The sequence below is a fragment of the Melanotaenia boesemani genome, chromosome 1 (assembly GCF_017639745.1).
Source record: "Melanotaenia boesemani isolate fMelBoe1 chromosome 1, fMelBoe1.pri, whole genome shotgun sequence".
NCBI lineage: Eukaryota > Metazoa > Chordata > Actinopteri > Atheriniformes > Melanotaeniidae > Melanotaenia > Melanotaenia boesemani.
Genome location: NC_055682.1, coordinates 4,043,583 through 4,069,377, shown reverse-complemented (window position 1 = coordinate 4,069,377; position 25,795 = coordinate 4,043,583). Strand labels below are relative to the sequence as shown.

General features: G+C 42.1%; 2 protein-coding genes across 12 annotated transcripts in view; one reads left to right on the top strand and one right to left on the bottom strand.

The window, feature by feature from the left end:
- Nucleotides 1-25,795, bottom strand: part of LOC121636666 (serine/threonine-protein kinase BRSK2-like) — a 191,725-nt gene that overhangs the window by 84,330 nt on the left and 81,600 nt on the right. For all 10 annotated transcript variants that reach the window (XM_041980390.1, XM_041980433.1, XM_041980442.1 and 7 more), the window contains exon 2: nucleotides 15,296-15,390. In XM_041980390.1, coding sequence (XP_041836324.1) covers nucleotides 15,296-15,390 — 95 coding nt within the window. The remainder of the gene's footprint in view (nucleotides 1-15,295; nucleotides 15,391-25,795) is intronic.
- On the top strand, nucleotides 5,554-9,880 carry LOC121636717. Of its 2 annotated transcripts, none has more exons than XM_041980483.1 (2): nucleotides 5,554-6,498; nucleotides 9,847-9,880. In XM_041980483.1, the coding sequence occupies exons 1-2, from the start codon at nucleotides 5,576-5,578 to the stop codon at nucleotides 9,869-9,871; spliced, it is 948 nt and encodes a 315-aa protein (XP_041836417.1). In that variant the 5' UTR covers nucleotides 5,554-5,575; the 3' UTR covers nucleotides 9,872-9,880. The 2 variants fall into 2 exon arrangements, with proteins under 2 accessions (XP_041836417.1, XP_041836410.1); XM_041980476.1 differs by lacking the exon at nucleotides 9,847-9,880 and adding an exon at nucleotides 6,840-6,887 and having other exon boundaries at nucleotides 5,554-6,781.

Genomic DNA, 25,795 nt, shown 5'->3' with positions numbered 1-25,795 from the left:
CAGATGTTTAAGTGGTCCCTGGAGCTGTGCGAAGTGCCCTCATGCTTCAAACGCTCCACCATTATACCAGTCCCCATGAAGCCCTCTATCACAGGATTAAATGACTACAGGTTCATCGCCCTGACATCTGTGGTCATGGAATCCTTTTGAGAGACTGGTGTTGAGCTACCTGAAGGACATCACAGGCTCCCTGCTGGACCCTCTGCAGTTTACCAACTGGCCAAACAGGTCGATAGACAATGCAGTTAACGTGGGACTTCACCACATCCTGCATCCCTTCGACTCCCCAGGGATGTATGCATGGTGTTCAACACTGTCATCCCTGAAATCCTCCACGGGAAGCGCCCCCAGCTCACAGTGCCCACCTCCACCTGCCAGTGTTTTGTAGCAGGTGAGGCTGGGGAGTATCACATCCACCCCCCCCCCCCCACCCCCCCCCCCCCCCCCTTCTCTACACCAATGACTGCACCTCTGGGGACTCTTCTGTGAAACTCTTGGAGTATGTGGAGACCCACTGTGATCGGTGTGATCTTTCAAGTCTGAATACAGACGGGTGGTGGAACAATTGGTCAACTGGTGTAGTCAGAACCATGTGAAGCTGAACCCACTCAAGACTGTGGAGATGACAGCAGACGTCTGGAGAAATGCTCGACACCTGTCTCCCTTACCATCCTCAACAACAATGTCTACTGTGGACACCTTCAGGTTTTTGGGAACCACAATCTCTCGAGATCTGAAGTGGACTCCTCACACAGAAAAAGGCCCAGCAGAGGTTGTACATCCTGCGACAGCTCAGAAAGTTTAACCTGCCACAGGAGCTGCTGATCACCTTTTACAGCCCCATCTTCCAGTCTGTGCATCCATCATTGTCTGGTTTGGATCGGCCACCAAACTGGATCGGCACAGACTGCAAAGGACAATCAGGTCTGCAGAGAAGACAACTGGGGTCGAAATACCCTCCATGCAGGACTTGTACCTGCCCAAGGTCAGGAAACAGGCAGATGATATCTCTGTGGACCCCTCACACCCCAAACGCAAACCTTTTAAAGTCCTCCCATCTGGTAGGCGCTACAAAGCAATGTATGCCAAAACCACCAGACACAGAGACAGTTTCTTCCCCCAGGCCGTTACCCTGGTGAGCAATAACCCACGCGGAGCAGCTTGGGAAAACTGACCTTTGAATATTAAAAGTTTAGTGACAAACATCCTAATTTGATCCAAAGACCAAGTAATGAACACACACAGCAACAAAATAAAGTAACCACTGAATGTGAGTCACCCTCAGTGGAAGCCATAGCACGGTACATGTGACTCATCCACCCTCAGATTTAGCTGCATCAACCTGTTGGTTCACGGCGTAGGAGGGAAGTGGAGTGGCGACGATAATAAGAGTGATGAGGAGCAGGAGCCTGTCCACCGTGCGAGCCTAAACACCTGCTCTGAGCTGAACTGTAGTCCCTGCAGTACATGTGGGTGACAGTGACAGCTCCACGGTGCTTCTGCATCACTTTCTGCTCTATTTCTGCCTCTTGTGGGTGGACAGCACGCATGTTTGTGCAAATAGCAGCTCTAGAAAAAGTGAATATGTGTTTTGATGGATAGGGAATGTTTCCTGTATTCAAACAAGTTTTTGAGAATATTTGCAATAGATGCAACATTTAGTACAACTACTTTGTTACTGAACTTAAGTACTTGTACTTTACTGAAGAAGATTTAGTAGTGGACACTTTTGACCTTAAACTTAATTTTACAGAAAATTTCTCTACTTTCTACTCAACATTTTTACAATGTGCTGCATAACACATATGTAACCAGGTGGAAAAAGTGGGTACCTATAACAATATTCATTGTAAATCCTGTTTTGCTTTTATTTCACCTGTTGGTTGCAGTACTTGCTTTTGTCCAAAAGGTGGTGCTATTCCCATGTACAGAGGTCCAAAGTTTGATTATTGCTAAAACCTCATTTATGTATTCTCGCGTACTTTTGCACTGGGAAGACGTGAACTGTAGCCATATTGGACCGAGACTGGTTGGGATGTGTTTGGCCACATGAACAAATGTTCGAGAATCTTGAGGTGCCACTGCCGTGTTTTATACAGTGTTTATACCGTGTTTTGGACTGTGTTTTATATCGTGTCATGAGTTTTCGAAATTGTTGTAGTTCAAGTGCGTACAACGTTGTCATTACGCCATTTTGAGCGTTACAAGCAAAGCAATAAAAAAGAGAATATTTTATTTTCATATTTTTGAACTTTATTTTACATTATTCTAACTCGGAGGAAACGGTTCTTTTTGAGAATAAAGAACCCACTAAATTTGAAGTATTGTGTGATCTATTACCCGGCTTCAAATCTTGGTACCAGGAGTGGGGTTTCTCCTTTTTCTCCGCGAAAGTGCACGTATCACGGCGTAGCGTTAGTTTTTTACGGCAGTGGCGAAGAAGTGGCCTAAACCAGTGCGGAACTAGGCGGCGTGTCTGTTTGGCGGAAGCTGTCCGGAGACCAGACGAGAAGGGACCGGTGCTCGAGTGGCTGTACTGGCGTGGCTGTGAGGGACTTCAGCCGAGGCGATCGTCAGACTGGGAAGGACTCCAGGCTAGAGAGAGCATCGTCCAGGAGCGGTCTGGGAGCGGCCAAGGAGCGACGCGCAGACTCGGGATCTTCAACCAGTTTATCCTTTGCTATATAGGTTTTGATCGACTAAGTGGACTGACTGGGCAATAATAAAAACATGTCTGATCAAGATGAAAATGTGGAAATGGATGAACAGCTAGTGATCAATGATGATGATGAATCGCCTGATGAACATGAAAATGAACAAAATGATGACAATGAACAAGCTGATGTGTTACAACAAATAAGTAAGTTAGCTAGAAAACAAGAAGAAGTCATGGCAGTCATATCATCATTAAATACTGAGCCTACCAGGTCATATGTGTATGTACCCAGAGAAAGACACATTTCACCATTTAGTGGAGACATTGACAAAGATGGGAGAGGTGTAGATGAGTTTGTTGAAGAAGTAGAAAGGGTAATTTCTGCAAGAAACCAATCTGCACCTGAGCAATTTGATTTTGTGATGTCACTCTTGAGGGGCTCAGCGCTAGATGAAGTGCGTTTACGCAAAGATGATGGTGATGTGGTTAAAGACCTGTTTGTCTACCTTAGAGAAGCTTTTGGGGATAAACGTAGTGCCTCCCAACTTTTACAACACTTTTACAACTGTAAACAGAAAGAAGGGGAGGACATACGTGACTTTTCACATGCTTTGTCACAGGCCTTTAGTTGTGTACTGAAACAACATCCGAACTCTGTAGCTAATGAGAAAAAGGTGTTAAGAGATCAGTTTGTTGAGGGCGTCAAAGACCCCTCACTAAGACGAGAACTCCGAAAGTATGTGCGAGCAAAACCGGCATCTACATTAATAGAGGTGCGCGAGGAAGCTTACTTGTGGTCTTCAGAGGACCAAGCCCCAAGCACAAAGGTGGTTAGGAGTAAAGTTAAAACTTGCAGTCATGTTACAGCCGAAGCACAGTGCTGTGCTGCTACAGCTACAGAAAGCCCAACGTGCCTTGAGGATGTAATGAAAACTCTTAAAGAGCAGGGTAAAGTCACTAATGCAACTAAACCTAGTGAGACGTCAGTTTCATTTAATGATGTTCTAAAAGTGCTTGCTGAGCAAGGAAAGGTGATAACTGAACTCACTAAAGCTGTGAAAGAACTGACTACCCAGAGCAAGAACACTAGTAGCCCGACACCAAATAGGACCAAAACTGTTCCTAGATTTACCCCCGACGGTAAGCCTATATGCTTTAAGTGCCAAACCGTTGGTCATGTTGCCAAACAATGTCCCCAGAGAAAACACAGAAACTCTGAGCAGACCCCGGCTTCCAGTCCATCGGAAAACGAGAGACCCTGTTTGCAGTGAGTCGGGCAATGCAGGGTAACGTCATAGACTCACCTAAACCTGAGATCACACGTGAGCAAATCATTGAGCGTGCAATAGGCAAATGTCCAGTAGTTAATCTAAAACTTAGTGGCATACCAGCTAATTGTTTACTTGACACTGGCAGTCAAGTCAGTACTCTAACAGACAAGTTTTTCAGAAAACACTTTGGTAATGATGAGAACATGCTAGCTACAACTAGTTGGCTAAAAATAGCTGCTGCTAATGGACTTGACATTCCTTACCAGGGATATGTGGAACTGGAAGTTGAGACTATGGGTTTGAAAATCCCAAACTGTGGTTTCCTGGTCTTGAAACCCTCAACTAATCCTGTTGTTTCAGAAGAGTGCATAATTGGTATGAATGTCATTTGCAGATGCAGACAGCTGGTGACAGCAGAGTTTGACAACGTTTTGGGAGGGTCCTTAGACACCGGGTGGAGGACAGCTTTTCAACAGATACAGGTCTGTTGCGTTGAGAGGAAGGTGACAGCTAGGGTCGCAGGCAGAGACAAAGTACGTATTCCTGCATCCTCAGTGTCCACTGTACTTGTAAAAGGTCACAGCAAAACCTCAGATACAGCCTCTCAGTTGATCATTGAACCAGTAACCACCCCACTACCACCCGGTCTAGCAGTTATCCCAACATTTGTCACAAACATCAGCCACATTCTTCCTCTTCAGGTTGTTAATTTCTCCTCAGAGGATGTGTGGTTGTGCCCCAGAACAAGACTAGGCATTATTTCAAATGTTGATTGTATTGAGAGTGAGCAGACATGCCAAGTAAAGTTTCAGCGCATCTCTGCAGATGTTGAACAGGTTTCAGTCGAGTCAGACACAGAGCAGACTAACAGTAAGGTGCAAACCATTTTGGACAAACTTGACATGGGAGGCACTGAGGAGGAGCGAGTTGCTCTCTGTGCATTGCTTTCACGTTACATTGATGTGTTCACAGATGATGATGAAAATCTGGGTTACACAGATAAGGTGAAGCATGAGATCAAGTTGGTTGATGACTTACCCGTCACACAACCATACCGTCGTATACCTCCTAACCAGTACAAAGAAGTACAAGATCACATCTCCAGACTTTTGAAAAAAGGGATTATACAGGAAAGTGAAAGTGCTTACGCCTCACCAATTGTGGTAGTCCGCAAGAGTGATGGCAGCATACGCTTATGCGTAGACTATCGAAAACTAAATCTCAAAACAAAGAAAGATGCGTTCCCATTGCCTTGCATCGACGAGAGTTTTGATGCTTTGAAAGGTGCAAGGTACTTCTCCACAATTGATCTGGCGAGTGGGTATCACCAAGTGGCTATGGATGACAAGGATAGGCATAAGACTGCTTTTACCACGCCTTTTGGGCTGTTTGAGTATGTTCGCATGCCCATGGGAGTGTGTAATGGCCCTGCGACGTTTCAAAGATTGATGCAGGCAGCCATGAGCGATTTGATCTTTGACATCATGTTAGTCTATCTTGATGACATTTTGGTGTACTCACCAACATTTGAGTCCCACTTAGAAAGGCTAGACATAGTCTTTAAACGTTTAACCTGCTGTCAGCCAGCCCCAACTACTGTTAGCTAGCTCATAACAGCTCATAACAGCTAACATCAACCAAGACAATAATGGCATCACTAACCTCTCCACCCTCGTCTGGCTGCGTGGACTGTGTGCACATGGCTGGGAAAATATCCGAGCTGGAGAGGAGGATTTCCAATCTACACCAGATCCGGGAAGCCGAGGTCCTGTTGGACACCATTATCCTCGGAGCAGCGCAGCCGGACTCCCAGGAGACTGACGTCGCGGCTCCCTTCCAAACACCGAGCGTCGTCGGAGCCGCATCCCGTGGTGAGCCTGGGGACGTCGACCACCATCCGACAGCTGAGGTCCGTCCACCAGCAGCCACCGCGCACGGGTCCTGGGCACAACTTGGAGCCAGGCCCAGGATCCCAATGAGCTCCACACCGTCCCAGGAGGAACCCTGGTCTGTCGTCGGTCCTCGACGGGGGAGAGGGGGGCGTCGCTCCGGCGCACCTCCGCCCGACCACATACATCTTCAGAACAGGTTTGACCTCTTCAGCCTCGAGGAATTTCCTCCCTTGGGCGACGGAACCCGGCCCATTCGGTCCCCGCGCCGGGCGCCGCGGGCCTCCCCTCCCGCTGTACACGAGCGCCCCGCCGGTCGCAAGATTCGCCGCTCCATGCCTATCTTCACACCAGCTCCGCAGAAAACTTTCACCCGCCGTCCACTCCACCAGTCTCCAGCACCTCCAACACCCCAGCTACTACATCCCTCCCAGGGACATCACCCAGACGCACTCATTGTAGGAACCTCCATCATCAGACATGTCCGTGTAAACAGGTGTAACACATTCTGCTACCCAGGTGCTCTCGTCAATGACATCTCACACTCCGCCCACGAACTTTCACAACAGAATCCATCAGTTTCCACCATCATCATCCATGCAGGCATCAACGATCTCAAACTACAGCAGTCAGAGACTCTAAAAATGGACTTCATCTCACTCATCCAAACCATCATACACTTAAAGAAACACTGCATCATCTCTGGTCCACTTCCATCACCCCGGTTTGGAGACGTCAAATTTAGCCGTGTACAACAACTCCACATCTGGCTTAAAGGTTACTGCACCACACACAATATTCCATTTGTAGACAATTTCACAACTTTTTACAATAGACCATATCTTTTCAAACGTGACGGCATTCATCCAAACCACACAGGTTCCAGACTCCTATCCACAAACATAAATCTGACTGTACATTCCCATAAACCATTCACAGATTGACAATATACCAACCCCACATCCCCACGCAAACCCTCACCTCCAGTAAAATCCATTCCAGCACTCATCACTAGCAGAAATCACCAGCACCCCCATCCACACACCAGGTCCACAATCAGACATCTCCGCCCCATCCATCCGGTTTCTACAAATAATCCAAACACTACACAAAAAAACCTACCTACAGTATTTAACATGGCACTTTTAAATGTCAGATCTCTTTTAAATAAGACTTTTATCATCAATGACTTGATTTTAGACAACAAGATAGACTGTCTCTTTTTAACTGAAACGTGGCTTGGCACCGACGCCCCGGCTATTCTCACTGAGGTATCTCCCCCAAATTTTAACTTTTTATTTTCTACCAGGGGAGGCAAAAGAGGCGGGGGCACAGCATCGATCGCTCACAACTCAATTTTAACAAAGACAATCCTTTTATATAGTTACTCTTCTTTTGAGCATCATGCATTTGTTTTTAGCAACCCGTCCATTTTATGTGTTACAGTTTATCGACCACCAAAGCCTCCATCCTGTTTTATTCAAGAATTCTCTGACTTTTTAACATTTATACACTCAAGTCATGACAAAATTTTAATAACTGGTGATTTTAATCTACATATTTTTAACAGCTCTGATCCTTATGGAAGAGAGTTTTTAAACCTTTTAGACAGCATGGATTTCAAACAACTCGTCACACAGCCGACTCATAACAGAGGACGCACCCTGGACTTGGTCATTACGTATGGCCTGTCCACGGGTGTGTCCTCTGTTGTTGACCTGGCTGTGTCTGACCACTACTGTGTGTTTTTTAACATCACCAGTTTTAGGCAGCGGGAGGCCCCAGTGAGAACTGTGAGGAAGCGATATATTACTTCTGAAGTGGCTGCAAATTTTATTAACATTTTACATCATACCTCTGCTCAGTTTTTACCTGCATCCAGTGATTTTATTGTTGATCATTTTAACTGCAAACTTAAATCCGCTATTGATGCTGCTGCTCCACTAAAAACAAAATCTATAAAAGGTAAACCCAAATCACCATGGATAAATGAGAGCATCAAAGAAATAAAAAGGAAATGCAGGAGAGCCGAACGAAAATGGAGAAAAACTAAATTAAACATCCACTTTGAGATTTTTCATGAACAACAGTACATCTATAATAATGCAGTAAAACAAGCAAGAACCCTCCATTTTTCAGACCTTATTGCACAAAATAAAAATAACCCCAGATTCCTTTTTAGAACAATAGATAATTTAATAAACACAGATTTTAATAAGTCCTCCATGCCAGCATCAGAGGCTGCATGTGAGGACTTTTCAGACCACTTCAGAGGTAAAATCAGTGCTATCAGATTGAATCTTTTATCTCAACAATATGTTGATTTTAACATATCTGAAGCATTTTTACCGGAGGAAACACTGGAGAGTTTTGTCCTGGTTGATGCAAAGATGCTTGGTCGGGTTTTCTCCCAGCTAAAGCCAACTACCTGCCTTTTAGACCCAATTCCCACATCTCTTTTAAAAAGGTTTTATGGTTTCTTTGAGCCTGAGCTTTTAAACATAGTAAATTACTCTCTTCAGACGGGTGTCTTCCCATCTGCCTATAAAACAGCGGTGGTCAGGCCCCTTCTGAAGAAGAGTAATTTAGACCCTAATATTCTTGATAACTACAGACCTGTATCCAACTTACCGTTTTTAAGTAAAATGATTGAAAAAGTTGTTTTTAGCCAATTAAATGAGTTTTTAAATGAACAAAGTATTTCAGAAAGATATCAATCTGGTTTTAGGATGAACCACAGTACTGAGACGGCCCTCTTAAAGATTGTTAATGACCTTAGGTGTAACTTAGATGCACAGAAACTTTCTGTTCTGGTGCTGCTGGATCTTAGTGCCGCCTTCGACACAGTGGATCACCACATTTTAATACACAGACTCAGAAGTATGGTGGGCCTCTCAGGCACTGTTCTTAAATGGTTTTACTCCTATCTCACGGATCGTAAATTTTTCGTAAGTATGGATACATGCTCCTCAGGAATCCATGAAATGCAGTGTGGGGTTCCCCAAGGATCAATTTTAGGCCCAATACTTTTTAACCTGTACATGTTGCCACTTGGGGACGTGATCAGGAGACATGGCGTTGCTTTTCACAGCTATGCTGATGATACGCAGCTTTACATCGCTGTGTCTCCTGATGACCTAGAACCAGTTAACACCCTTTTAAACTGTATTTTAGATATCAAGTCATGGATGGCAGAGAACTTCTTACAGCTCAACCAGGACAAGACTGAGGTTTTAATTATCGGTCCTGAAGACAAGAGAGGGAGCATCTCATGCAAACTACAAGACTTTAAACTTTCTCAGTGTGTGAGAAATCTGGGTGTTCTTTTTGACTCTGAGCTGAACTTTACTCCACACATTAGAAATGTCACAAAGACAGGCTTTTATCATCTTAAAAACATCGCCAGAGTCCGCCCGTTTCTCTCTCTTGCCAGCACGGAGGTGCTGATGCATGCTTTTATTTTTAGTAAATTAGATTACTGTAATGCCCTGCTCTCTGGTCTTCCCAAAAAGAGTACTTCTAGCTTGCAGTTACTCCAGAACTCAGCGGCACGAGTTCTGACGAGGACCAGGGGGCGGGAACACATTACACCAGTTTTAAAATCGCTGCATTGGCTCCCCGTGCGTTTCAGGATTGATTTTAAGGTTCTCTTACTTGTTTATAAATGTCTTAATGGTCTTGGGCCTTCTTATTTATCTGACCTGCTTTTAGACTATAAACCCTCGCGGACCCTGAGGTCCTCTGGTACCGGCCTTTTGGTCATTCCTAAGGCGAGGACCAAAACACATGGCGAGGCCACATTCCAATATCGTGGCCCTTGCCTGTGGAACGGCCTGCCAGAGGGCCTCAGGTCTGCAGAGACTGTAGATGCTTTTAAAAAGAGGCTCAAGACACATCTTTTTAGTTTAGCTTTTACTTGAACTTCTTAATCATTTAGTTATTTGACTAACAATATTATTAGTTTATTTATTCAGTTATTTTAATTAATCTATTTATCCATTTTGTCTATTTTTATCACTTATCATTTGTATCTTGGTCTTAAATTGACTTTTTAATATATATTAATTTTCTTTTATTGTTCTTATTACGTTGATTTATTTATGCTCTTTTAAGTATCTTATACTGTGTTTTATTTTCAGCTTTTATCTTTTTTATCTTTTATCCTCTAGCTCCGGTGTTCCCTCATGGGGATCCTCCACATCGTGGGCTGTCTCTCCGGCCTGCAGGGTTGTCGCTGCGGGGGTCGACCTGGACGGGATGGCTGACGGGCCCTGCATTGCAGTCCTGTGGCTGTGGTGGGGGCCCCCGCCTGCCCCGATCCTGTCGGCTCCTGTGGCGATGGCCTCTGTGGTTGCTGGTGGGGCGCTCATGGTGTGGATGGGTCCCCAAGGTATTGCTTCCTCACAGTGGTGTCAAGCCAATCGTCTTTTATCTTGTCTTTTAGATCTCTCTCTCAAACTTTGTTCTTAAACCGTTTCAGTTAAAGAGACAGGAACTAGAAGGAATAGTTTTAATTCTATGAAAGAAGAGTTGCATCATCTGTTTGTGTTGTGTGTTTGCGCGCTTGGGTGTGTGTGTGTGTGTGTGTGTGTGTGTGTGTGTGCGTGTGTGAATGTGTGTGATTCAAAATGTAAAGTAGATAGCATTTGTGTTATTCTACTCTTACATTTTTAATATATGTTTTTACATTGTAAAGCACTTTGTATTGCATGATAATGTATGAAAAGGGCTATACAAATAAAGTTTGAATTGAATTAAAACACACAGGATTAAAAGTGAAGTGGGGAAAATGTCACTTTTTACAGAAGGAAGTTAAATTCCTTGGGCACCAGATTTCTGCAGAGGGTATTGCAACTGATCCCTCCAAGATAGCAGCGGTCAAGGAGTGGCCTGTGCCCGCCACCGTTAAAGAGCTTCAGTCATTTCTAGGTCTATCTAGCTACTACAGAAGATACGTAGAAGGCTTTTCAAAGATTGCAGCCCCGCTGCATGACCTTGTAAATCAATGTCATGGTGCTGTTAGTACAGCCAAAGCTAGTCAAAAACTTAGTGATTTGTGGGACACCAACAGTCAAAATGCATTTGACTCACTGAAAGATAAGCTTGTGACTGCACCTGTTTTAGGATACGCAGATTTTACTTGTCCATTCATGTTGGAGACTGATGCTAGTGGTCAGGGTTTAGGAGCTATCTTGTGTCAGCAGCAAGGTGACAGGAAACGAGTCATTGCATATGCAAGTAGACGGCTTAGAAATGCAGAGAGGAATGACAAAAACTATAGCAGTATGAAACTTGAGCTGCTTGCACTTAAATGGGCGATAGTGGAGAAGTTTCGGGGTTACTTGCTGGGCTCTAAGTTCACGGTTATTACCGACAATAACCCCTTATGTCATCTGAAAAGTGCAAAACTTGGAGCTATTGAACAGAGATGGGTAGCGCAATTAGCTGCTTTTGATTTTGATGTGCGGTACCGGCCAGGTCGGTGCAACCCAGCAGCTGATGCACTGTCACGGCACCCGTTAGCAGGGGAGCCGGAGCCAAACGATGATGAGGAGTTTGAGGATTGCATTGCAATTTGTAACTTGATTTGTAGAGGCACTGCTCTTGAGCCTGAGCTGGTTACAGCAGGAGTCAAATGTTGTCAGTTAAACCAGATTAGGGCTGTAGATGGTGGTCAGTGTGAGTCACATTCTAAGGAGGCAACTCCAACTCTTCCAGGCTATTCCAGGGAAGAGCTGCAGACATTCCAATGTCAAGATCCTGTGATTAGTGTTTTTAAACAGTTTTGGGATCGAGACAGCCAGCCAAGTTCACAGGAAAGGAAAAACCTTCCTGTTGCTGTCAAGTCGTTATTGAAACAGTGGAAACGCATTAAGATGCATGATGGATTGTTGTACAGAGTAGTGAATGATGATCATTTTGGAGAGTGCTTTCAGTTACTTGTTCCCAGTTGTTTACACAAGTCTGTAATGCAGAGTGTACATGACTCTATGGGACATCAGGGAATAGAGAGGACATTGCACTTGTTGAGGCAAAGGGCATTTTGGGTAGGGATGCACAAGGACACTGAGCACTGGGTCAAAAATTGCCAGCGCTGTGTTCTCACAAAAATGCCCAATCCAAAGATTCACCCTCCAATGAAATCCTTTTTGGCAACACGACCCTTAGAAGTGGTGGCAGTAGACTTTACTCTTCTCGAACCTGCTTCAGACGGCCGAGAGAACGTTTTAGTTGTCACTGACATGTTTACAAAGTTTACCCAGGCGTTTCCTACGCGTGACCAAAAAGCTGAGACCACAGCCAAAGTCCTCTTGAAGGAATGGTTTATGAAGTACGGTGTACCTGAACGTCTGCATTCAGACCAGGGCCGTAACTTTGAATCAGAAGTAATTGCGGAACTATGTAAAATGTACGGTGTGAAAAAGACGCGCACAACGCCACATCATCCCACAGGTAACGCGCAGTGTGAGCGTTTTAACCGCACGCTTCATGAACTGTTGCGAACGCTTCCAGCTGACAAAAAGAAACGTTGGCCTGAGCATTTACCCGAGCTTGTGTATGCGTATAATGTCACTCCACACGCGACTACAGGGTATTCCCCTTACTTCTTGCTCTATGGGGTAGATCCGCATCTTCCTGTTGATGCACTGCTTGCGAACGAGAATCGCAACAACAAAAATCTTGATTGGCTTGCTGTGCACCAGCAAAGACTGAAAGAAGCACATACAAGAGCCAAACAGTATGCAGAGCAAAAAGCAGCCGAACGCATTGCTCAGCATAGTCACAAAGTTTACTGTCCTTCAGTTGAAGTAGGAGAGTATGTATATCTGAGACACAGACCGGCTGGTCGTAACAAAATTCAGGATGCATGGAGTCCAGTTGTTTACCAAGTTGTTGACATTGTAGGTACGACTTACACAGTACAACCTGCAGATGGGGGACCTATTAAGAGGGTGAATAGGGTGGACATCAGACCATGTGTTAATCCTCCTGACTTGACCCCTAGAAACACTGAAAGGACTGTAACAAAACCAACTGAGACTACTGAACCAGACACTGACTCATGTGATGAAGGTGAGGAAGCAGTAATCATTGAAGAGGTATCTTTTCATTTAAACCCTCGTCCAGATGTTGAAAACTGCTATGTTGATGACTGTGTTCAGCTTCCAGAAGATTCTCAGTTGATTTCAGGATGTGAACCCCCTGTGATTGAACAGGCAGAGACTGAGCATGTTGAGACTGAGACATGTACTACTGACCAACCCTGTGAGGTGCAGACACCTACTCCTTGTGTTAGAAAAGCTCCTATACCTGCTCCCCGCAGGAGTAAACGTGTAAATGCAGGGAAGCACCCAAATCCACATAATGAACCCAGGTCAGTGTTGGAACCAGAACTAAGCTCTTCCATGGTTTCACAGATTATTGCGAGCTTAGGTACAGTATTTTTTAGAGAAGCTTTAAAAGAAGTTAAAAACAGTTACTTTGTCACCGAGGGCGTTGACGGTTAAGCAGGGGAGAATGTAACCAGGTGGAAAAAGTGGGTACCTATAACAATATTCATTGTAAATCCTGTTTTGCTTTTATTTCACCTGTTGGTTGCAGTACTTGCTTTTGTCCAAAAGGTGGTGCTATTCCCATGTACAGAGGTCCAAAGTTTGATTATTGCTAAAACCTCATTTATGTATTCTCGCGTACTTTTGCACTGGGAAGACGTGAACTGTAGCCATATTGGACCGAGACTGGTTGGGATGTGTTTGGCCACATGAACAAATGTTCGAGAATCTTGAGGTGCCACTGCCGTGTTTTATACAGTGTTTATACCGTGTTTTGGACTGTGTTTTATATCGTGTCATGAGTTTTCGAAATCGTTGTAGTTCAAGTGCGTACAACGTTGTCATTACGCCATTTTGAGCGTTACAAGCAAAGCAATAAAAAAGAGAATATTTTATTTTCATATTTTTGAACTTTATTTTACATTATTCTAACTCGGAGGAAACGGTTCTTTTTGAGAATAAAGAACCCACTAAATTTGAAGTATTGTGTGATCTATTACCCGGCTTCACATATTCACGCTGCAGGTTTTAGTGCTAGTTTTAATTATTATATGCTTCCTCAACGCTGCAGAAAATCCCATTGAATGGAATGGGCAATCGCTTCTATAAACTTCTGATTCACACCCTTATTATCATTCCCCCAAGTAGACTGTTCACATATAACAGAATCTCATGGTACCTTCTATCTTACATGTTGTTAGGCAACTTTAAAGTTCTGTTTGCCAGAGAGACTATTTTTCTTGGCCGAAGACATTACAAGATAATAAAATCATTATACGAAGTTTCTTTATTATTTTGGTAAGTAACCATATAATAAGTTGGATAATGTTTAGTCTGATAGTCATTATCATAAAATAAATCCTGTGTGGTCCTGGAGGGATTTATGTGATCAATAACGAGAGGGGAATGGGTCCAGGGAACCAATCAAAGCGAGCAGGTAATGTTAAACCCTCCATCACCTGGAGCAGCAGACCTAACCGATGGCAAAACAGCCCAGACTATTGATGTGTTAAAATATACACAGTCAGCACACTTAATGATGATTGTAGACCACTGCATTAGCCAACACATTCAGCAAGTACTTTTACTACTTTAAGTATATTTAAATTTATATTTGACTGTTGATGTTTTCTCCTGTGTTTTACTGTATTTATAGATATACATGTTTTGTAAATGGTTGTGTTTAAAGTTCTATACAAATAAATTTGTTTGGATAATTTTACTTATGTTAAAAGATTAATTTGCTACTTTTATAGAGCAGTAGTTCCCAACCTGGGGCAGCTGCCCAAAGAGCCCAGGGGGGTCTCTGAGGCTTTGACTGTTCAGAGCCAGTGTGATTTAAATTAAGACCTTGTCCACTCAGACAAGTGTCTGTCCACAAAACGAGCAGAGGTGTATTTGATTAAGATTAAGATTGTTTCATTCACATGGAACCAGTGTTTTGGGAGCCCCATGCGTTTTGCGACAATGTTAACACGCAAAACGCATGGGGCGGCAGCAGGTTGTCCAATAAGTGGAAGGTTGGCAGATTGATTCCCACTCCCCCCCAGTTATCTGTCGTTGTGTCCTTGGGCAAGACACTTCACTTCACCGCGTGGATTGGCAGCCATGTTTCCATCAGGCTGCCCCAGGGCAGCTGTGGCTACACATGTAGCTTACTATCACCAGGTATGAGTAAGGAGGGAATGAATAATGGTAAGCACTTTGAGTTCCCTGAAAAAAGCACTATATAAATGTAATCCATTATTATTAAAACCTTTGATAATTATTTGGTGATAATATGATCTGGCGAAAGCTACATAAAGGGTCCAGATGCATAAACAGGTTCGGACATTTAGCCAGTTTTGTTCTTTCTTGTGGGACTTTTACTCAAAATCCAAGTCCTATGTAATGTTTACTTAACACAGACAAAAATGATGATCTTACCTTCATGAGAACAGACTCGCTGAGTTTTTCTCTGTTGACAATCTTTATGGCAACTTTCTGACATGTGACACAGTGGATGCCCAGCTTCACAAGACCTGAAACAAAAATATGAAACCAGTCATATTGATATTGATCCAATCTGCATTTTACAGAGATGACAGAATAGAGGAATGAAAAGCTAAGCTGTGACATGGAATTAATGTCTTTTAAAGCTCCTTCTGACCTTTAAAGCATCTTGTTTAAGGAATTTGTGTTGCTTCTCAGAAATGTGAACAGTGATAATGGCTGAATAAAATACCAACATGATGCTTTAGTGTCATTTCTGAAGAAATACTGTATTTCATCTACAGGAAATCTGAGAGGATGAAACATCTCCACAAACCAGTCATTTATGAAAACATTGAAGTCTGCATCATATTTAAAACGGAGAAATCCATGATGATAAAAATCTCATGATATCCACTAAACAAGTGATTCTTAACCATGGAGTTGCAGCCCACGCCTGGGCCTTGAGCCCCACTTAGACAGCCTAGAAAAACTTTCAGTTATCTAATTGTGAGCCATGAGGACCACGCAAATTATCAACTGAAGACACAAGATGTAACTGTTATCGATGAGAACCTCAGTTGCAATGCAGCTTCCCACCACTTGGTGGTAGTAATGTGTTAGCTGTTCAACAAACTCCAATAAGCAGAAGAAGACACTCAGATAGCTGCTAGCCTGTAGCAAAAGTTATGAAGAGGTATTTAAAAGGAAAAAATAAACACAAAAATGGTCCCAAAGCCCGTAAAAGGCAAAAATATTGAACAAGACCGATCCAGTTAATTAAGTATGGGAACTTATCTCACACAATTATTTCATGCCTTTAAAAAATCTTGTTAAGATTTTTCAGCTGTAATAGTGCAGGCATCACCGGCTGTGGACCTGTTGAGCCAGTCCTGCAGGTTTTACATGGTTACTTGCTGCAGTACACCTGGGTCAAATTAGTTATGGGACATTAAGAGGCTTGTGTAGAACTTGATAGCAAGCTGTGATGTGGATCAGGTTTGTTGCAGTAGCGAAACGTCTAAAACCTGCAGGACCGTCTGTGATCCTGCACAAATTATAGCATATTGATCATTGTCTCTACATTCAGGAAAACAATGCTATGAACTGCGGTATTAGTTGTGTACATTTGTCTTCGGGTCCAGATGGATTTTTCTTCACAAATCTCTTGGATTAGTTATGCTAAAAGCATAGTACTAATTTGAATAAATTTCCATGTTCATCTACAGCCTTTCCAAATTCAAGAGCAAATGAAACTGTCCAGAGGCGAGGGACAGAGCATTTGTCAGGTCAAGCTAAAGATCTGAGCTTTTAGTAAATGCTTGACGATAAAGGCTGAGAATGAATTTTACATTCCTTGGATATTATAATGCAGTTCTCTAAGCAGACCAGACAGCAGGTGCATGGGAAATTACTCATTACAACTAACAGTGACTTGCAACCTTGACTTGGACTTGCAAAAAAGGACTTGTGAACATCTCTGCTACACAACACAGTGAGAAAACAAAACCAAAATGTGTTCAGTCAGAGGCTTCTTCAAGTACACTGCAAGACAGATGAAAGATGGCGGCCATCACAATCCAGAAAAATATGATTGACAATTAATAATTCATTTTTAAAATAACACATTTTCATTTGATTTAATTTAAGATGATAGAAGTCATCACTTGGAGTTGTCCGTCACATTTCAGACATAAACCGTCCATTCAAATCCTCACGAGGCTGTTGTACGACTGAATCAACCCCACTGATGTATTTTTGATGTAATGATTTTATCTTATTTTACTTGTTTGAAATAAATCTAATTCCCCTTGTTGGACTGAATGAATGAAATGGAACCGACTTGTATTATCAAACTCCAAGGTCCCCTTTTCATTGTGCACCTCTGAGAGCTCACCTGATGCAACTCTCGTACCGTAACAGAAATGTCAACATGCAATATGGTTATCTTAACCAAAACACAATGGCTTTATTCATCTCTATCAAAGCTCTGACACCAGGGAGTGTGTCTCACTTTGTACTGAAGGTCTGCAGACGGAAGCTGAAATGCCACTGCGCATATGCACCTCTTCATTACTTCATGCTGCATGTATATTTCACAGAAGATGAGTATTGCTATTTGAAAGGTGATTTCCCCGGTGGGGACTCACAAGGGAACAAGCAGCGGGGGTTTCCAGGCCAGTATGGCAGCCTGGGGGCTCTTTTATGTCACCAGTTAGAAATGAAATTGCATCCTGGGTGACGTTCGTCAGGAATCATTGATCTTGTTGTCAAAGACGCTCGGGGACGGATTCAACTACTCACCATCATTCAGGACAAAGACGGCTGTTAAACATATGCAATATGTGGATGCATTCAACACCTCAACATCACCAGGAACCGTAGGAGCACCAATGATGAGCAGGAATTAACAGAAAACCAAGAAGAAGAGATTGTATTGACAGTCTGCCCCCAGAGGCATATCTGTTGTTCACCTTCTTTAAATGATCCTTGAAATGGTCACACTGACTCAAAGGAAACAGTTTTATCACTTGTTTTTAATCAGGTGACTTACAGGCTCACATACTCCCAGAGAATGAAGTGATGGTAAACAAACCAAAAAAACTCATGTGGTACAGAAAGATGTGAGACGTTCTCCAAATATTTTCACAGTTTAGATGCGAGTTCTTGAACAAGATCCCTGGAAAAAGGTTGAGTTATGTGATACCAGAGATCTTCATAATGCTTTCCAAGATTTAAGCTCTGAGTTGGAGAAATATCCGTCGGTACATCTGCTGCATCAGACCGGCTTCTACAATATGAAAACATAGAAAATACTGAAGGTCTACACCTTCTTAGTGTCTAGGTTGTGAACGCAGTTGGGATTAAGACCCGTCATGACAAATCCTGTACTGCTTCTGCTCCTGGAAGTACAACTTTTGGTGTTTTTATAGATTTGTTGCTACTTGTGTTTGGTGTTAACAAACCATGACCAGCTGTTTAGTTTTATCATGGTCTAGATCTTTTGTAGGAACCTATTCTATGTCGTCTTAGAAAGATCGCTAGGAAATCCTGGTGGATGAAGCTAAAACGTTAGCTTAAGTTAAAATGAGCTCAACTCATGTGTTTCTGTCATCTTCATGCTTAGCAACTGCAATCTTGATGAGTAAAACCAGAAAGGATCTATGGTTTAATTTAGCCACAACATAACAGAGGTTAACAGAGAAGGACCCTAATCAACTGAAGTAAAGTGATTTCCAAACCTTTAACAATGTGATCACTGCAAACTGACATGATTTAACTCAGCTCCTTTTGGTCCCAACCAAAGCTTCACATTACTTTGCTCGCTCTTGCTTATTTATTTATTTATTTATTTATTTATTTTAACTATAAGAGGAACTAAAATAAACCGAAACATGTGGTTAGTGGCTGGTATGGGGTTTCTGAAGTACCAGAGGCAGTGTTCTCACTATGTGTACAAAATGTCATGTTTACACATTTTCAACATGTGCTGCATCTTTCCACCTTGTCAACGGACTAAAATACTGTAGTTAGATTTGCTGTGTTAATAATGCAGACTGGCAAGACCAGTTCTAGGGGGGATCTAGGATAAACAAGTGCCACCCTGACAGCATGCTTGGATCCTGTAGTGCCACCCTACTGACAGTACTGACAGTCCAAAGGAATTAGTGTTAAAAGTTAAAAGTTAAATTACAGCATTAATGCAAAGAGATTCATTTGTGGGATTAATGCATTGTCATTCATTTTGTTATGCATTATTGCATAAACAACTAAATAATCCCTCATGAGGTATTAAAAATGATGTTTTTGTCAGCGAGAGAAGCTGATTTTGGGCAGGAAGGTGCCTTGCCACAGTGATAAACTGAATCCACTACAATCAACTACTCACTATTCCTCACTCAGACGGATAAATTAGAGATTCACAAATTTTTAGTCAAATAGTTTTATTTTAAAAATATAACTGTTATTGAATTGTTGTAATAATATTACCTGAATTATACAGTATATTTCTAAATCATTGTAGACTGTACTTGTGTTATTTTCTCATGAATGTGCCTCTAAAACAAAGTAACTGGCCCCAGTTCCCCCCTAATGTTGGTCTAGAGCCACCACTGCAAACTGGAGTTGTCATTATCTCACAATACATTGCCTGAGCTCCTCATCACTCTAACTCTAGCTAATTTCTTCTCCTATGAAATAAACATTGTAAAGAAAACGAGGGTCCCTCTGGTACTGCAGAAAATTCCTTAGTCACACACACCCTGGCCTACAATGAGCTAGCCTGACCACCACTTCATGTTACAAATATCTAATAAGGCGGATGTGATGTCAAGTGAACACAACTGATGTGAAAGATCTCACTTAGATCACACAGATGAAGCCGCTCAGAGCCTTTAACCTGTTTTAGCTCCTAGCTCCCTGTTCCACTCAGTGTTTCCATTCATGCAAAAGTTAGATTTAGAGCAGGTAAAGCTTCTCTCAGACCAGACTTTTCTGTGTTTCCACTGAAGGTCTGGGCTGTTTGTGCCTCAAGATGTAACATTTCAAGAAGCAAGAAGTAAAAGTATCGAGGAGATTTTTAAATCCCTGTAGGTAGCACTTAGACAATCTGATTCTTTCAGGGTACACATGAATTATACTGAATCCCAGCCTGGATTTATTCCCTGTAAAAAAAAAACTACAGCATGACTGAATTATAACCACAGTTTGCAGGGACATCATTGGTCTTATTACAGATTAGTGTGGGCCAGTTTCCCCACTGAGAGGGTGTTTACAGTGCATGTTGCAACTACATGGGCCCATCGAGGGCTGCACTGCTGACGTAGCTCCACTAAAAAGCACAGCTGTGATCTCGTAATCTTCTGCAGTTTTACTTCCTTTATAATTACTCCTCTGACACCTAAATGTGAGCTCCCATCTCAACAGATGAGCTTTACGTTTCTGAGGAAAACCATTAAAAGCCCTTTATGTCTGACATTTTTCACTGTGCCTTGCAGTTATTACAATCACCACAAAGCTCCAAACTAGGCCCCAAAGTAATAATCCCTGACATTTTCACATCAAGCTACATTTACTTAGCTTCTCTCATTCTCGTTTTTCAGCGAGGACGAGTCCCTGACAGCGCTGACATTTTCTGCTTGGAATAACTTTCTCAAAGTGCGTAGTTTTCTGTTTGTGTTTGGTGATTCATGGACCTGACAGACCCCTCCCCCCCCAAAAAAAAACACTAGAATATAAATATCCATCTACAAGCTTAGGGGTGGAGCCTAAACATGTATTTAATCCAATAACGGTACGCTGAAGGGTGTTGAGTTCATGATGATCTCAGCAAAAATAACGTGAATCAATTTATGAGTCTAACGAAGGTCACATAGATTAATTTAAAAGTTCATCCATCCATCCATCATTTATTGGAGGTGGGGTCACATGGGCAGCCTAAGCAGAAAGGCCCAGACTTCCCTCTCCCCGGCCATATCCTTCAGCTCAGCTGGTAGGATCCTGAGATGTTCCCAAGCCAAATGAGATACAGTCTCTCAGCTTGTCCTGGGTCTTCCACAGGGCCTCCTCTTGGTGAAATGTACCTCACCAGGGAGGCAGCAGTTCCACTCTGATCTCCTCCAGGATGACCAAGCTTCTCACCTCCCTGGAGAGAAAACTCATCATAGCCACTGGCATACATAATCTCATTTTCAGTCACTACTTAAAGCTCGTGACCGTAGTTGAGTGTAGGAATGTAGATCGCCCAGTAAATTAACAGCTTCTCCTTTCAGCTTAGCTCATTTCTCACCATGACAGTTCGATGCAGAGTCCACATCACTGCAGACGCTGCACCGATCTTCCTGTAGAGCTCCCGGTCCATCCATCCCTCCTAAACAAGACCCCGAGACTCATGAACTCTTCCACTCATTCCTGACCCGGAGCCTCAATGCCCTTTTCCAGCTGAGGATTATGGTCCTGGATTTGGAGGTGCTGATTCTCATCTCAGCTGTTACAGACTCAGCTGTAAACTGGTCCAGCGAGAAATAAAGATCACAACTTGATGAAGCAAGCAGGAGCACCTTAGCTACAAAAAGCAGAGATCCAACCCCAAGTTCACCAAACTGGACCCCTTTAAAACTGATCAACAATATAAATATTAATGCAACATCAGCAAATCTGCAAGAAGCCAATTCAGACAAACACATCGGTTGTCTCACTGGTCGCAGTTGTCATAGTGATGGTTGAGGAAAAATGCCAAGCAACAGCATCAACCAGGTACTGGTGCCAGTTCAAAGCCAGTTTAGCGTTAGAACCTTTGAAGAACCGAACCAGAGCCTCCGGAGAGTCACTCTAAGCATGAGGAAAACAAGAGCTGGCTTTTTATTATATCTGCAAAGCTAACTTATGATGAAGCAATGTTTTACTTTTATAGACACTGGAAGTTAATGTTGATGTTTAAAACCTTAAAAGGTTTTTAATCTCCTCACATCTGAGCTGTTTAAATACCCATTACTGTTTTCTAATGTGTAATTTAATATTAATAATTCTTAGAACGGTCAAAAACCAACATGAAAAGGTCACAAGTAAAACATAAAAGAAACATTAAACACTATAAAAATGCACAAGTAAAAAAATGGAAAAGAGGCGATAAAATTGATTCAGATGGATTAAACTAGACAAATGAAATATTACAGCCACAGTGAAATTCAGAAAAGGGAAATAAATCAATGCATGATGGTATTTGAGACCAAATCTGCCTCAACAACTAGGTTTGATTGATTTTTCTCGTTTAATCAGATCAATTCTCTGTGCTAATCAGATCAATATCTCTAGGACCTCTGAACTCTGCATGCTAAGACTGTTGGGACTTTGAGTCTAAACTCCTTTATTATCGATCCACATGCCTCTGAGACGAGAGTTAAAGGCAAGGCAGGTTTATTTGTACAACACGTCTCCTACACAGGACAACTCAAAGAGCTCTGCATTAGAAACCACTTTCAAAGTCTCCATTAAGTTTCTGCGTTGGATCATTTCTACATGAAGTCAGAAAAAACAAGAATGCAGAAGTCATCTCAAAATCCCATGGTGCACTGCAGTAAGCACTGACCAATCAGAGAGCAGCTTGCTGTTGTGCTGTGAGAGGCCTGCAGGTTGAATTAAAGAAAGATTGTAAATAAAGTAAGTACCTTTGGTGCCGCACTCACCTCCGATTGAGATGTTTATGTCTTCTGAATATGGGTGTGGATGGGGTTGTTGCCATGGCAACACCCAATATTGCTTACAGGTACTGCAACATACAGGAATGAATGGTAACCACTGTAAAATAGAGATTTTTATTTTACAAGTTAAGGAGAAATATTTATGAACGATCTCTGTAAAATGTTCTTCTAGAAACAGCAAATCAGGAAACTGAAAAATGTATAAATTAATGTCATTGTTCACTTTAAACACAAAATATTAAATGCTTTTACATCCTTTGGGTATTAAAGATTGTCGCAATTATGTTTTTTCTAATTGCAACCAGTTGATAATCATGTTAAAGCTCTGACCACAGGCACTACAGGCACCCCGAGAAGATTGAATGAATTTATGCAGCCTGCTGGAAGGACCTAATAAGATTGGATTAATGGGAAAATAACCACAGTGAATGAATGCAATCACTCTCTCAAATGAAATAAATACCAGGGGTGATGCTGTAATGTAGATTTGAGTTAAAGAACTGCGCCGTCATTTTAACTGGCACCTTGGCTAATCATCCATTTACATATCTGATTACCAAACAAGCAAATGTTCCACTTCATGAAACTCAGATGAAAACAGAAAACTACAACCATTAACACAGATCTATGAACCTGCTCCATGCACCAACACAAAGAGAAAACATGCAGTCGTTTCTTTCTGCAGATCTTTGAGACATCAGAACGATGTGGGTAAACGAACCAGATTCACATCTGAATCTTGATTCGGGTTCAGTTTGATGATGACAAGGTGCTGCGAGGCTGACAAGAAGGCCGAGATCTGAACCTAAGAGAACTTGATTCCTCTCAACATTAAAACCCTCTGCAAGTAGGTTCAAAAGGTACATTTTACTTAGGAGGGATAATAAAAATAAAACATTGAATGTCCCATAATGCCATCGCTTATATTGTCAACAACTTTTCAGGAGCGGTAGTGTGTAGCTCTGTGGGGTAAATGTGATGGAGAGTTTACACTTTAAATGATCTACAGAGGTTTTCCAGGCATTTCTATCCCATCCAGGAAGTTTACAATCCAGCCACTAAAGTAGTTTTATTCAGAGACTATCTGGTAAATCCACAATGATCCATGATAACAGCATTATTTATCACATTTCATCATAAAAACATCACCATCACTACTATGTTGCTAAGAGACCTCTATTTAGACCTGGACATGATGATGAAGCCACTTCCTGTCAGACTTTCCACCAATCAGAGAGCTTAGATTGACGGTAACGTCCAATCAGGAGCAGCCAAAGATCAACCAGTGAGCAGAAAGTTCTATGTGTGTGTGAAAAGAAGAAAAATAAAGCTCCTCTATGGCTGGAATAAAGCCAAGAAGACGTTTCTGATGCACGGTGGCGCCACAAAGCAGCTGAGCTGGAGTTGGTTTAGTGAGGATAGCAGGTAAATAGTAGCAGGAATAACTGGAAATGAGGAAAAAGTGGAAACATGGAAATATTAAATGGACCCTGCATACATAAGACGTCATAAAATACCCAAATCTGAGCTTAGAGTTGTAATATGAAGTCCAATGTGATCAGAGAGGCTGTTGGTGTGGATATCATCACACACACACACAAACACACACACACACACACACACACACACACATACCACCAATGAATAATAGATTTGATATAAAGTGATAGATATAAGTGATATAAGTCCATTATTATTATTAATTCAGAAGTTTCTCTTTTCATGAAGGTACTGGACATGATGCTGCACTGCTGTGCTGGAAGATGTAAAAAGTAAATGTAAGAGGAGCAGCTTAATTGACTAACACCACTTTGACCAGTTAGTTACTTTGATCTGCAGCTCAGTAAGGAAAGAGCATCAGCTTGTGGGCTGAATCAACATAAGCAGACCTTCTTTCTCTAAGCTGACATGGATTTTTAGTAGAGATTCCCCCTCAGATTGAGTGGAGGCTGTTTGTTGTTCAGCTGACTTCAAACTGAGGTTTTGATATAAACTTCACATACTTCACGTCTGTAAAAGTGGGATGAAATGAGATGGGTAGGGTAGAATTGAGCAGGGACAGAAGGGACGTGTCTATCATTTAAATTTTTGGCCAAAATGTTGAGAAACCTTAGAGGAAAGCATCCCGTTGTCAGGGTTATGGGATGCTCGAGAGTGGACAAAAACTGTTTTTTGAATCCTGAATCCTTTAGGATGCAGAAGGAAAACATAAAACACCAACATAAAACACCCCAAAATCCAACTGGCTTTCAAAATGACACAACCATTTTGTATCAAACTATCTGAGTGTGTTCTGGTTGCTCAGTCATGCAATGTAATATTTAATCTGTTGATCTTGTTCATTTCCTGCTGCTGGATGGAGACTGTTGTGGTCCTGCAGGTGAAAACACTGTGAAATCCAGGAAGTTGTCCCTAACACAGCAGCCTGCGCCCTAATCCTGGATTTATTGCGTGGTAACCGGTTCCCCTAAATCACTTTAGTTTTAACAAATGCTGAACATAAACAGGTAAAGTTGATTCGACACAGACGGCCATTAGTCTTTACTAAAGGCCATTAACTCCTTTTCTTTACACATATACTAGCTGTTAGAACAAACTCTCCTGAGTCAGATTAATGCTAATGGTTTAGTTCTTTCACATAAAGACTGAATCACACTGGCTTGGAAAGTTTATTTAAAAGACAACTTGTTCCAGATTAAGTCATTTTAATCCAAAACTAATTAAAGGTTTACACTGAACTTGGAATACAACTTTTAATGACAATAATTCAAAGGGGCATCTTGGCTCATAGACAAGGGGCATTGATCTGCAATCTGCAGAAAAGGTAAAGTGGCATTAGGATACGTCAGTAACCACCATCTTTCTACCCGTGATGCCATGTATAGATTAGAGGTTGTGGTGATGATGGGCTTCTTTACCTGTACTGTCCTTCCTACTCATGGTACCAACTTTAAAACGTTCCAACATCTTCTAAATGTAAACATAAGACAAGAAGTAAAGAACATAACGAAGTTTGTAGCAAAGCATCTCCCATTAGATTTGTGCTCCAGGTTTAACCCCCCCCCCTCTGACAGAAACATGTTCAGTTATCTTTGTTAGTCATTATTATCTCACTGCACAATGTTAATCTATTAAAATCTACTTATCTGGTTTAGTAATGAGATGCTGTTTACACAAAACACGAGATGATAATTAATCACTACTAAAAAAATCTGTGTTTACAGTCTGGTTGCTTCCTGAAAAAGGCGCCAACTTT